The 13,667-nt window shown below is 43.4% G+C and overlaps 1 protein-coding gene across 1 annotated transcript in view; it reads right to left on the bottom strand.

The window, feature by feature from the left end:
* Positions 1-1,978: 1,978 nt before the first annotated feature.
* Positions 1,979-13,667, bottom strand: part of LOC130121862 (testican-1-like) — a 245,385-nt gene continuing 233,696 nt past the window's right edge. Inside the window, exons 12-13 of the mRNA XM_056290805.1 lie at positions 12,893-13,030; positions 1,979-2,175 (exon numbers count right to left, since the gene is read on the bottom strand). Of these exons, the coding sequence (XP_056146780.1) occupies positions 1,979-2,175; positions 12,893-13,030 (335 nt within the window). The remainder of the gene's footprint in view (positions 2,176-12,892; positions 13,031-13,667) is intronic.

The following is a 13,667-nucleotide window of genomic DNA, read 5'->3' as shown; positions in this document are numbered from 1 at the left end:
AGAAGTAGGGAAATCAAAATAATAAAGTGGCATTAGAGAGAAAGAGTGTGTGTGTGTGTGTGTGTGTGTGTGTGTGTGTGTGTGTGTGTGTGAGAAGAGTTAGGGAGGGGCTTTGAAAATGGCTGTAAAGTTGAAAGAGCTGCAAAATATGGATCACAGGTAGAAATCCATTTGCACTTGACAGCGAGGGAAGAGGCTTGAGTCGTCTTATCACAATCTGTGTGGACCTTAACAAAACAGCATGTGGGACAAAAGCTGCAAAACAGATGCATGGAAACGGGCTTGTAAGATTCAAAAGACACGTCAAGTGCCACTTCACTTAACTTTTCAAAATTACAAATAAAAAGCTCGCTTATTGACACGGCGCATGTTTTAATTTCGACGAAACAAACGGATTCAGTGCTGGGAAGGCCGAGCAGAGCCAAACTCTCTGCTTCCTATCTTTATGTGGCCTGCCAGCTCAGGAGCAGCTCATTCTTTTTTTGGATTTCCCCCCCTTTTTCTTCTCAATTGTATCCAGCCAATTACCCCACTCTTCCGAGCTGTCCCGATTGCTGCTCCACCCCCTCTGCCGATCCGGGGAGGGCTGCAGACTACCACATGCTTCCTCCGATACATGTGGAGTTGCCAGCCGCTTCTTTTCACCTGACAGTGAGGAGTTTCACCAGGGGGACGTAGCGCATGGGAGGATCACGCTATTCCCCCCAGTTCCCCCTCCCCCCAAACAGGTGCTCCGACTGACCAGAGGAGGCGCTAGTGCAGCGACCAGGCACATATCCATATCTGGCTTCCCAGCCGCAGACATGGCCAATTGTGTCTGTAGGTATGCCCGACCAAGCCGGCGGTAACACGGGGACTTGAACCGTTGGTAGAGGAGCAGTTTATTCTGGCGTCCATGCGCAGTAACAACAAGCCTTATTCACCAAATGGCAATAACTGGGGACAAGTGCCTGACTGAGACACTGTAGACTGTTACAGGATTTGTAATTTGCTTTTTTACCCACTGGCAGTCGGAAAAGAGCTGAAGAGACACTGGACAGCATCAGAATACCAACAATGCATCGTAGCAGCCAAACAGGCATCACTTTCTGTCTGAGATGCATAGTGCTAGAGCTGCCTTGGCAAATCTCTCTTTTACAGAAACACGATGAGAAACATGCAACAACAAGGATGATACATCATTAATCTCACTGCATCTGGGGCAGCCTGGGACATCCAAGATTAACAATTAAATCATTTACAGTCCTCCAAGAAATAACTTAGAGGATTTCCCAGAGACTGGGGGCAGCCATCGCAGAAAAAAAAAAATCTTAAAAAGAAGATTGGAAGGAACCCCAGCAGTGAAAACGCAGAGCATGAGAATGAACCTCAGAGTGAAGGAAACAAGATGAACAGAACCCAGAGTCTGACCATCCTGGAGGAAACATATTTACATTCAATGCATAATCCAACATCTCTGGACTCCAAAACAGACCGGCGGATCTGAGACGGACACAGAAAAGAAAGGAGAGGATCAAGAGAGAGAGAAAGCGGCGAGACATGTGAGGAGAGAAGGTGGAAAAAAGGGAAGAAGAAGAACAACAGAAAGGGCACAGTGGTTGCCAATACAAGCAGAATTGAGACAAATTGAGCAAAAATCCAAGAAATGACTTCACATCTGTTCTTAAACTGAAAGGTCCTCAGTTAGAGGAGAGAGAGAGAGAGAGAGAGAGAGAGAGAGAGAGAGAGAGAGAGAGACAGAGAGACAGAGAGACAGAGAGAAAGAGAGAGAAAGTTGATTACAAAGAGGTGAGAAGATTGTTAGTGTTGAGAGAACTGACTACAGAAAACGGAGTATGAAATCTACTCGGGGAGCCAAAAGAAGGACGGATGCCGAGATGGCCGAGAGCGGCACAAAGGAGACAATGGAATAGCTTTACATCTGTGCTGAGTTGACAAAGGTTCCTTGTTGGCTAATGGCAGACGAAATGGGGCAGAGCTACCAGACATAGCCGATCTCATCATCTTTATAGTCTTCCTCATCCTCATCGTCCTCAATGATTCCTCTGGGGTGAATTCGGCCCCGTCTCTTCTTCTGCCGCCTCTGGCCCATCTGTGATGGCTCCTCCTCCTGGTCATCAAGGAGAATAACTGCACCGCCGCTACCAAAGTCCCCCGAGGTCTCCTGTTCCTCATCTGGAGAAGGTGGAAAAGAGACAGACGGAGAGACACAGATGGAGAGACAGACACACAAACAGACAGACACACAGACACACAAACAGACAAGACAGACAGATAGGTTATACTCACAGATACAGTAGATAATAAAGGATTCTTTTGTTGACTAGAAGCTGTAATGAAAAAATAAAATCTTACTGGCCTGGTGGTTATATTATTAGTGTTACAGGCAGTTGGATATGTCCAGAAGTGCTGCTGAACCCATTGGACCTCTAACTAAGGTAAACCTGGAGACCTACATGCACCATCCTGACATGCCTTGAGTTAGTAAAATAATGCACATTAGAGTCAATGGATTGCTGTCACTAGTTTGTGAATGTGTGTGCGTGCATGCATGCGTGGCAGTAGCACTAGACAGGCCTTAGCAATACTGCAATTATCATTTGGACTGGGCGGGTACTCGAATGGCCCCCCAAAAAATAAATAAATAAAATCCAGTGATTCAAGTATATTCTTTATGAGACAGCACAATCCTGATTAACAAATCAATTGATGATTGCTTATGGCATGAAACAGGCTTGTACTGTCTCATAAAGAATTTATTTGAATCACTGGATTATTTTGCTCCTTATTTGTTGAGGACTTTTCCAACCATTGAGTGTTTCTTTTGACGAAGTTTTATATATATATATATCTATATATCTATATATAGATATATATATATATATTATATTTTTTGGATATACTTTATTAATCCCTGTAGGGAAATTACGCTCTGCATTAACCCATCCTTGCTGTGTAGCTAGGCACAGTGGGCAGCCGCCGTGCAGCACCCGGGGACCAACTCCAGTTATTTTCCCATTGCCTTGGTCAGGGGCACAGACAGGAGTATTAACCCCAACATGCATGTCTTTTTGATGGTGGGGGGAAACCGGCGTACCCGGAGAAAACCCACTGCAGACATGGGGGAGAACATGCAAACGCCACACAGAGGACGACCTGGGATGACCCCCAAGGTTGGACAACCCCTGGGTTCGAACCCAGGACCTACTTGCTGTGAGGCGATAGCGCTAACCACTAGGCCACCATGCCACCCAATAATTGAGAGTTTTTCAGGAACAGAGATACCAGTCTGGCCTCTTTCCAGTGAACTTAGAATTCTGTGTTCTCCGTAATAAAATCATTTTAACTTTATATGCTTTTTTTTTTTTGGCACAAACATGCTACTTTCATAACCCGTGAACATAGCCCAATACAACAAGATCTTTCTTGAGGCAAACTGCCTGTGAATTAAACCACAGCTGGGGCTTGGCGTGGAGCTCAACATCATGCAATAGATAAAAAAACAAAGCTGTATTCCTTTTGGCATTCAAATAGTATTAGATTGTATCCCGTTTAAAGTGTTGGTACTAAAGCGAGGAATGTGTCCATCCCAACCACATGAGACGGAGCAGAACATTAGCTTTAGTTTGCTACGACACATTTCTTTAAACCTTCCAACGCTTTTCTCAAAACTGTAAACACAAAACCCAATCTTCAAACTACATTCCCAAAACCTCTGACTCCTCTGGCAAAATCAAACAACCACCTCAAAACCATTTCATCTGTGCTCAAACTCAAACAATGCTTTCAGATCGCACACACAGCCCGTCAATCTATAAACACTACTGAGCATTCATTACACACCACATCAAAACATGGAAAACACAGTACTCAGGGCATAGCTACAGATTTTTTTTTTATTGTGTATAACAAATTCATTTTCATGAAAAAAAATGTATATTCACAACTTAGTACAGTGAACATACTGTATACTGTAAGTACTGCAAGTAATACAGTATTGAACGTCTGCAGTATTCAACACTTGCATAAAAATACAGTACTGCAAAAGGGCAAAGGACAAAGAAAGAAATGTAAATGAAAAGCTCTAAACAGTACACAATTTTGTCACCTGTTACTGGTTAATGACTACTTTTTTTTGTGTGGATTTTTCTCCTCTTTTTCTCCCCAGTTCTACTTGGCCAATTACTCCGCTCTTCTGAGCTGCCCTGGTCACTGCTCCACCCGCTCTGCCAATCCGGGGAGGGCTGCAGACTACCACATGCTTCCTTCGATACATGTGGAGTTGCCAGCCGCTTCTTTTCACCTGACATGAGGTGTTTCACCAGGGGGACGTAGTGCGTATTTCTTTAGTAGTGTGTATTTCTTTAAGAGCACTTCAAATTTTGTATGACAACATAATCTGGTAGAATTGACAGTAATAACTTACAGATGCGAAATACGTCGTACTAACTGAAGAAAAAATGAGGCTCGAGTGAGCAAGGATGTCTCGTTTTGTTAAACAGCTTTTGCTTCTACTCCTCCTCATGTTTCTATTTGTTTATTTACGTGATTGTGACACGTGCCATTGGGAGGGTTCGACATGAGGGTGGACACGGCTTTAGGTGATTAACACAGGCTTTATAATAATGTCCTTCATTCGTTTACTCACACAGGCTGGTGTGCTGCTCTCCTGTGAGCTACGCCCCCTCTCTCCGCTTGCAGCCGAGGCTAAACCACACACCCCTACAACAGTGATGTACGTGTTTATTTGCTTATACAGCAGGGACGTGAGAGCCGATCACAAGTGGTCACTCGAGACGCATGTGGAGACACATTCTAATGCCAGGTGTGAACTGATGTACTTTGAGCTGTCCACTTGTGAGCAGATCACCCAAAACACATGTTAATACCAGGTGTAAACAGCCTCTGAGATCGTGTGCGCCCCACTAACTGTTGTGGCCCTAAACAACTGCTTACAGTGTTTATGCCAGTGGCTGGCCCTGGGTAAGAAATCTACTCTCCTTACTGTACTACTGCATAGCAAGATAGTACTAAATGATTACTGTTGAATACTGTAAAAACAATTGGAACTGCACTCCTACTTTGTCAATATACAGTTTTGTTACTGTATTGTTCTAATAATTACAGTATTTTACAGTATTAAACACGTATATTTTAGAGAACTGAAAGACTACCATGTCGTGGTGGAAGAGGAACTCTTTTGATGCCTCAACGGGAGACTGAAATAGTCAATATAGTTGGAGCAAACAATGCAAACACTAAAGCAAATACAATCTCAAATCACTGAAGACCAAGGTATATTCCAAAATATTGACTAGATGAGTTTGTCAACACTCGACCATGTCCTACGGTGAAACCACCTATGAATGAAGCAGGTCTACAGGTTGCCATTCGAGTGAACTCAGCAAGAGTCAAAGAATTGCACGATGACTATGTACAAGTAAGTCCTACGCATTCCAATACTGTAACTGACTGCACCCAATCAGCACTGTATAGACACATTACTGTACTGTTATGTAACATTTTGTACTTCACAATACTGACTGCTTTAAGTCTATTCTGATATTACTGTGTTGTCTGTTTCAGAGAGTTCTGGAGCTAGATGCAGCTGCAGTTCCCCATGAATTCATATTTATTGACGAAGTGAGTTTCAATCTCGCAAAAAGGTGGCAATGGGGAAGGAACATCATCGGCCAGCATGCCACTGTTGATGTTCCTGGCCAGCGAGCGGGAACATCACCATGTGCATAGCTATAAATCAGCAAGGCGTCCTCCATCACCATTAAACCCTTGGCCCTTACAATACTGCCCATCTCATCACTTTGCTGGATACACTAAACAATATCCTCACTCCAGCTGAGCAGATGAATAGCCCAGAGCAGCCCAGATACGTTGTCATCTGGGACAACCTAAGTTTCCACTGGGCTGCTGTGGTCCTCAACTGCTTCATCGACCACCCACGTTTTTCTGTTCTTCATCTGCCACCATATTCTCCATTTCTCAACCCTATTGAGGAGTTTCTTTCAGCTTGGCATTAGAAGGTATATGAACGCAAGCTCCATGAGTGCATAACCCTCCTACAAGCAATGGAGGAAGCATGTGGTGATAGCTGCTGAAACATATCAGGGTGGATTTGTCATGCCAGGCAATACTTCCTCACTGCTTGGCCAGAGAGAACATTGCCTGTGATGTCAATGAGGTCCTGTAGCCAAACAAAAACCAGGATGCAGCCTAATTTTTCTTTCTTTACAGTATGCAGAAGGCTTGTTTCCTTTTTTTCTACTGTTTGTTCAGTATGAAGAACACTTTACAAATCCAGCTGTTTGCTGAGATGTATACAGTATTTTAGAATAAAAAACAACAAAATTCTATTCTATGATTTGTGTGTTTTATATTTTAGTTTGAAAACATAAAAGTTTGCAACGGGCTACTATATGTATAGTATGTATTGTAACACTCAAAATGCAAAAGGAATAATGACAAGATAATCATAGTAGTGTTTTCCGCTCATCATGGTGTTTTCTATTGAGCACATCAGTGTTCAATCGGTTCTTAGAAATGTCTATTGATTTGATGGTGTGTGTGCGCGTGTGTGTCAATTGAAGACAAAATTTCATTTTGAGAAGACAACATTGTTTTAAATGCAGTGTTTGCTTCTGCAAAAGATTTGTGGAGTTTGGGGTTTTGTGTGTGTTTTTGCATTTGTGTTTTGAGTTTCAAAGAAATGAGCCATGCTTTCAGAAAACGCGTGTAAGCAATTGAGAAAAACTGTAAACCAACTGAAGAGAATATAAGCCAGTTCAGAGTGCACAGGTGAGTTGACTGTTGATACCAACAATGGATGGAAACAATCTGAGAGGCAGAGGAGGAAGAGTACGTGTAAGAGGTGGTAGATGAGAAGGAGGAGGAGAGGCATGAATATAGTTGGCCAACATGCCATTGTGGACGTCCCTGGTCGGTGTGGTGGCAAGGATCGTGAGCAGGCAGGGCATCTTGTCTATGTCATGGTTTGGGACAACAAAAATTTCCCCCATGGTGACGATACCAGTGGCGGCTGGCCGGTACAGGGTGCTGGGGTGCCACCCCCTTCAAATATCAAGAGATGAAAATTTACTTAAACATGTTAAATATAATTTAGTTGTCTAATGCAAATAATTATGAAATAAAAGTGTTTTTCAGTCTGTGGGTGCCTGTCAGCAGCCATTAAATATTGGTTCCAAATGGTATTTGGTTGATTTCTGTCTGAATACATATACTTCCTGGGTGAGGGGCGCCGGCCAAACAATACCTTATGTAAGCCCTCAAACTTTCGGCAAGCAGGTGACCTGAGGCTGCTGTCTAATTGGTTTCTTCAGATTTTCCATGGGGCACAGTTCTGTGTGCCCCAGACACGCCCACTTTTATTGGCAGAAAATTGGTATTGTTTTAATTTTTTTGGATCTAATGTGATTGGACAATTCTCATGGCTGTCAATCATGTTCACACCCACCACTACGCCTCGTCTCGACTGTCAATCATCCATTGTCTACAAACCCTGATAAAATCTTTAGGCTACATTGTCCTTCTTAATTACTCTGTGACTGTGTGGACATTAAAGCAGCTGTCAGGTGTGCTGCGCCAAGGCAAATTGCGCCCCCCTCCAAAAAAAAAAAAAAAAATTAGCAACAGCCGCCACTGCTGGATATGGGAGTGGTTCAACATCAACCAGAGATTCATTGTAAATTTTTGCCTCCACCATTCTCACCTTTCCTCAACCCAATAGAAGAGTTTTTCTCTGCATGATGATGGAAGGTCTAAAACCAAAACCCCTATTCCAGGGAATCTCTTAAAGGCAATGGGCTTGGCCTGTGGGGACCAGTGTTGGGCAAGTTACTTTCAAAATGTAATATATTACATATTACTAGTTACTTATTGGAATTGATTTTAGATCATAAACTGTTGGAAGCCACATATAGAATATATTAACCAGAAATGAAATCTATTGCTATTCTTTACAAAACAAGGGATCTGCTGAATAGGAAATGTTTCCATATATTGTATTGTTCATTGATAATGCCATATCTGTTATACTGTGTTGAGGTTTGGGGAAATGTTTATTAAACAATTATAGACCCTATAATTAAACATCAGAAAAGAGCTATTAGAATAATAAATAAAGCTTGTTACAGTGACTCTACTAATCTATTATTTATACGGTCCTGCGCCTTAAAATTCTTAGATATTGTGTATTTAAAAACATTGGAAATACTTTATCGAGCTAGAAGTAAAAGCCTTCCTGTTTGTATGCAACAATTTTTCTAAATTAAGAGAAGGAAACTAATTTAAGAGGATTGTGCATTTTTGAAACATGTAAAGTGAGAACCAATCTAAAATACAGATGTGTTTCAGTTTTGGGAGTCAAGTTATGGAATGGTCTTAATGATGAGTTGAAATTATGTGGCTCGCTGTTGAGTTTCAGAAAATCTTTAAAATGTAAAATAATTAAGGATTACAACTTAGTATAAATTCTTTTTTCTTCCTTTTGTAATTCTGATATTCTAGGTTATATAGGATAGGCAACAATAAGCCTTGGGCTTCAGCCTATTCATTTTTAGGTCATTGATTGATGGAGTTTTGTTGTGTGAAATGGACTGATGTAAATATGTACAATAATGTTTTTTTTCCTGTCTGTCACATATGCACACAAATGTATGACTGCAATAAATTGTTCATTCATTCATTCACTTTCATTTGAAGTAACAAGTTACTTTACAATATTACTGTTTGTGTAGAGTAATGCGTTACTGCTTCCACTACTTTTGCGTTACTTTCACCAAAATAACTGCAGAAGTATGACTATGGAAGAGGGTAATGTCTTTTTGGGGCAGGTAATCAAGACACAGAAGCTCAAGTTTATTGCATTTCATTACAAACCATGTGGTGGGCGATACTGGGGAGCCGTAGACATGAAACAGATTATATTAACCGCTTATATTAACAATAGTGTGATGATACAATTAAATAGCCTTGACCTTTTTAAATAAACGAACGGCATGGGGGGCAGACAAAGGATCAAAGTCTGATAAATTATGTTCTTGTCCTTTTCTTTGATAAACTGAAGGTAATGGGAGCATACCCATTTCGAAAACATAAGAGTTGCACTCTGAAGCCATCTCAGCAATCAAATTTTGGCCAACAGAGAATTCTTATTTCTTTCTGGTGGCACACTGGTGGAAGTGGCATGGTGTTGATGAGTTCTTAAAAAAAAAACACTTAATTTACAGCTAAATACGGCTGCAACGGCCGCAGCGCGACACGTCTGCTGCAGCAGATCGTGTTCATTACAATCAACTGAAGCTGCTACACTGACCCCACGGAGGCCGCGCACTCGCTCTGCTGAGCTCTATTTTTACACGGCTGGTCTATCCCCCCCCCCCATGTGCAGTTACGCTGCCCTCCAACAGGTATAGAACTGTGTAGAGTACAATCTGTTTTAAAATGATTAAAATTAATACCTCATTGTGCCAGAGGCAATGCAGCCTTATGGGTTATTTTTTTTCATGCATGTTAAAATCAATCAATCAAAACAATGTGTTTCCGTGATCTTGTCAGTAAAACAATCTAGTTCATTAATTCACTTATCCATTTTCTAAAGTATTCTATTTGAAATCTCCGAAGACTCCTCAGAAAACACGGGCGCGCAACCACACGCAACACAGATGCAACTGATGTAGCAGGTAGACAAGATTAGGTTAAAACCTAATACATGGCTGGACCTTTCTACATTTAGAAAGCGGCTGTTTCGACATCGGTTCCGTGAATGGCGGATGTACTGGATAGCGGTTTTCAGACCCTGATTATTTACACAGTTAAATAAGACAATTTTATTTCTTATATGTAATAATTACCTGACTACAGCCACTGCTGCCATGATCACTGGAAAATCCACTTCAGTTACCACCAACTGTGTGAAGGCGCTAGTAACTTTCACTCTCACTGAAAGTGGCTACTAGCACTGCTGTTTGAGGGTGGACTTTTTCTGCAATGAGGCACCTCAGTAGTATCCACGTGCAGCAGTATATTACGTTCATTAGTGTGCAAACCAATGCTGTGATTCATGGCCAATAGGGAAACTCCCACTCCCGTGTTTACCAGCGACGTCGTTGGTCGGCCGACCAATCATGTAACTTCAGTGACGTTGATGATCGCCGCTAGGGCTGACCCTGCTGGACGGTCCAGCCAAAACCCCCCCTCCACCCCACCTACGTGATGCTCCGCATCTGTGCCTGGTGTATTATAGTAACTGTAATGACATTACCAAAATTGCATTAGAAATGCATTATATTAGTTTGTCACTGCTAAAAGTAATGCATTCCTGGGACATGTGACAGTGTGGAGTCTGGTCAAGGCTGGATCTGGCACACCAGAGGGTTTTTCCCCACATTAAACATTGCCTGTGATGTAGACAAAATCTTCTGGCCTGACCCAGCACAAAGACGTGATGCTGAGGCAGAATGACTCTCTCGTCAACTTTGATTTGCAGTTACACAGCATTTTACAGTGTACCTCCAATGTGCTTTCATTTAGATTTCTTTCTTAGTCCTTTTGCAGTACTGTTTTTTGTTGTTGTTTGTTGTGGATTTTCCCTTTTTCTTCCAACTGTACTTGGCCAATTACCCCAATCTTCCGAGCCATCCAGGTTGCTGCTCCACCCCCTCATCTGATCCAGGGAGGGCTGCAGACTATCACATGCCTCCTCTGATACATGTGGAGTCTCCAGCCACCTCTTTTCACCTGACGGTGAGGAGTTTCACCAGGAGTATGTAGCAAGTGGGAGGATCACACTATCCCCCCCCCCCCGAACAGACGCCCCAACTGACCAGAGGTGGCACTAGTGTAGCGACCAGGACACATACCCACACCCGGCTTCCCACCCACAGACACGGCCAGCTGTCTGTAGGGACTCAAACCAGCGATTCAAACTGGCGATCCCCATGTTGGAAGGCAACAGAATAGATCGCCTCGCCACGCCACCCAGACACCTCTGCAGTACTGTATTTTTATATAAATGCTGAATACTGTAGACATGTAATACCGTATTACTTCCAGTATACAATATGTTAACTGTACTAAGTTGTGAATATACACTCACTGGCCACTTTATTAGGTACACCTTGCTAGTACCGGGTTGGACCCCCTTTTGCCTTCAGAACTGCCTTAATCCTTCGTGGCATAGATTCAACAAGGTACTGGAAACATTCCTCAGAGAGTTTGGTCCATATTGACATGATAGCATCACGCAGTTGCTGCAGATTTGTCGGCTGCACATCCATGATGCGAATCTCCCGGTCCACCACATCCCAAAGGTGCTCTATTGGATTGAGATCTGGTGACTGTGGAGGCCATTTGAGTACAGTGAACTCATTGTCATGTTCAAGAAACCAGTCTGAGACGATTCGAGCTTTATGACATGGCGTGTTATCCTGCTGGAAGTAGCCATCAGAAGATGGGAACACTGTGGTCATAAAGGGATGGACATGGTCAGCAACAATACTCAGGTAGGCTGTGGCGTTGACACGATGCTCAATTGGTACTAAGGGGCCCAAAGTGTGCCAAGAAAATATCCCCCACACCATTACACCACCACCACCAGCCTGAACCGTTGATACAAGGCAGGATGGATCCATGCTTTCATGTTGTTGACGCCAAATTCTGACCCTACCATCTGAATGTCGCAGCAGAAATCGAGACTCATCAGACCAGGCAACGTTTTTCCAATCTTCTATTGTCCAATTTTGGTGAGCCTGTGCGAATTGTAGCCTCAGTTTCCTGTTCTTAGCTGACAGGAGTGGCACCCGGTGTGGTCTTCTGCTGCTGTAGCCCATCTGCCTCAAGGTTCGACGTGTTGTGCGTTCAGAGATGCTCTTCTGCATACCTCGGTTGTAATGAGTGGTTATTTGAGTTACTGTTGCCTTTCTATCAGCTCGAACCAGTCTGGCCATTCTCCTCTGACCTCTGGCATCAACAAGGCATTTTCGCCCACAGAACTGCCGCTCACTGGATATTTTCTCTTTTTCGGACCATTCTCTGTAAACCCAAGAGATGGTTGTGCGTGAAAATCCCAGTAGATCAGCAGTTTCTGAAATACTCAGACCAGCCCGTCTGGCACCAACAACCATGCCACGTTCAAAGTCACTTAAATCACCTTTCTTCCCCATTCTGATGCTCGGTTTGAACTGCAGCAGATCGTCTTGACCATGTCTACATGCCTAAATGCATTGAGTTGCTGCCATGTGATTGGCTGATTAGAAATTTGCGTTAACGAGCAGTTGGACAGGTGTGCCTAATAAAGTGGCCGGTGAGTGTACATTTTTTATGGAAATGCAAAACATGTTTTTAAACACATCGAACATGTTTTTCTGTAGCTATGCCCTCAGCACTGTGTTTTCCAAGGTTTGATGTGGTGTGTAATGAATGCTCAGTAGTGTTTATAGATTGTCTGGCTGTGTGTGTGATCTGAAAGCATTGTTTGAGTTTGAGCACAGATAAAATGGTTGTTTGATTTTGCCAGAGAAGTCAGAGGATTTGGGAATGTAGTTTAAAGATTGGGTTTTGTGTTTACAGTTTTGAGAAAAGGCTAGAAGGTTTTCAAGAAATGTGTTGTGAAAAATGGTAAGTGTGTCAGTGAGATAAATTGTGATTGTGACGCGCCCTTCATTTTAGTAGCATGTTTGAAGAGAAAATCTGCAGCCTGTCTGTCCAGAACCTGAGAAAACACAGGCAGAGTGAACATAGAGACCAGCGGTGTATGTTAAAAATCTTACAACAATAGCCACCTGGGCTAGTGTTCTGAAAATTATGTGTGTATGTGTGTGTGTGCGTGTGTGTGCGTGTGTGTGTGTTATGGTCTCACCACAGTTGGGGTTGCCTTGTTTTCTAGAGCCAGCGATCTCGTTGCCATATTTGTCCACACACCAACACTGACCAGTATTGCCATGGCACTGGGTTGGCTTGAAGTACCCCTCCTCAGTACAACGAGGAATATAGGCTCCTATGCACGCACGCACGCACGCACGCACGCACGCACGCACACACACACACACACACACACACACACACACACACACACACACACACAGAGGAAGAGGAAGGAAGTCGGATGGAAGGGAGAAAGGATGGAGAATAAAAAATGAGGACAGTGAAGAAGAACCTGTGTGTGGGAAGATGGCGGCATGAACTCACGTTGGCGGCGGCCTCACCTAGTTTCAACTATGCAGTGCCTTTGTTCACATCTAAGTGTGTGTCATCGTGTGAAGTTTTTATTTTGATCGTCAATTTCATTTGATGGCTGGGAGAGCTGGCGCTGGATCGACTTGGAGAGCTTGGTCTCCCGCGTCCTGTGGGCCCAGGGACCACGGCCCTGCCTGGAGCTGTGCCCGAGATGAAACACCGGGGGCGGTCTGACAGGACATGGAAGTGGAGCAGGCTAAGCTAACTGCTAGTCCATGCAGACCGGCAGTTCCGGTAGCACCAAGATAACACTGAGGGCAGTCTGGCGGCGGCCTTGCCTAGCATTGATTGTGCAGTGTTTTCTGTTTTTGTTTGCGTCTGCGTTTGTGTCATCATGTGGAGTGCAGGGAGGTGTATCGAAGGTGTCTGGCTGGGAGAACTAGCGTTGGATCGGTTGA

The sequence above is a fragment of the Lampris incognitus genome, chromosome 1 (genome assembly GCF_029633865.1).
Source record: "Lampris incognitus isolate fLamInc1 chromosome 1, fLamInc1.hap2, whole genome shotgun sequence".
Taxonomy (NCBI): Eukaryota; Metazoa; Chordata; class Actinopteri; order Lampriformes; family Lampridae; genus Lampris; species Lampris incognitus.
This window is presented reverse-complemented; position numbering and strand designations above follow the sequence as displayed.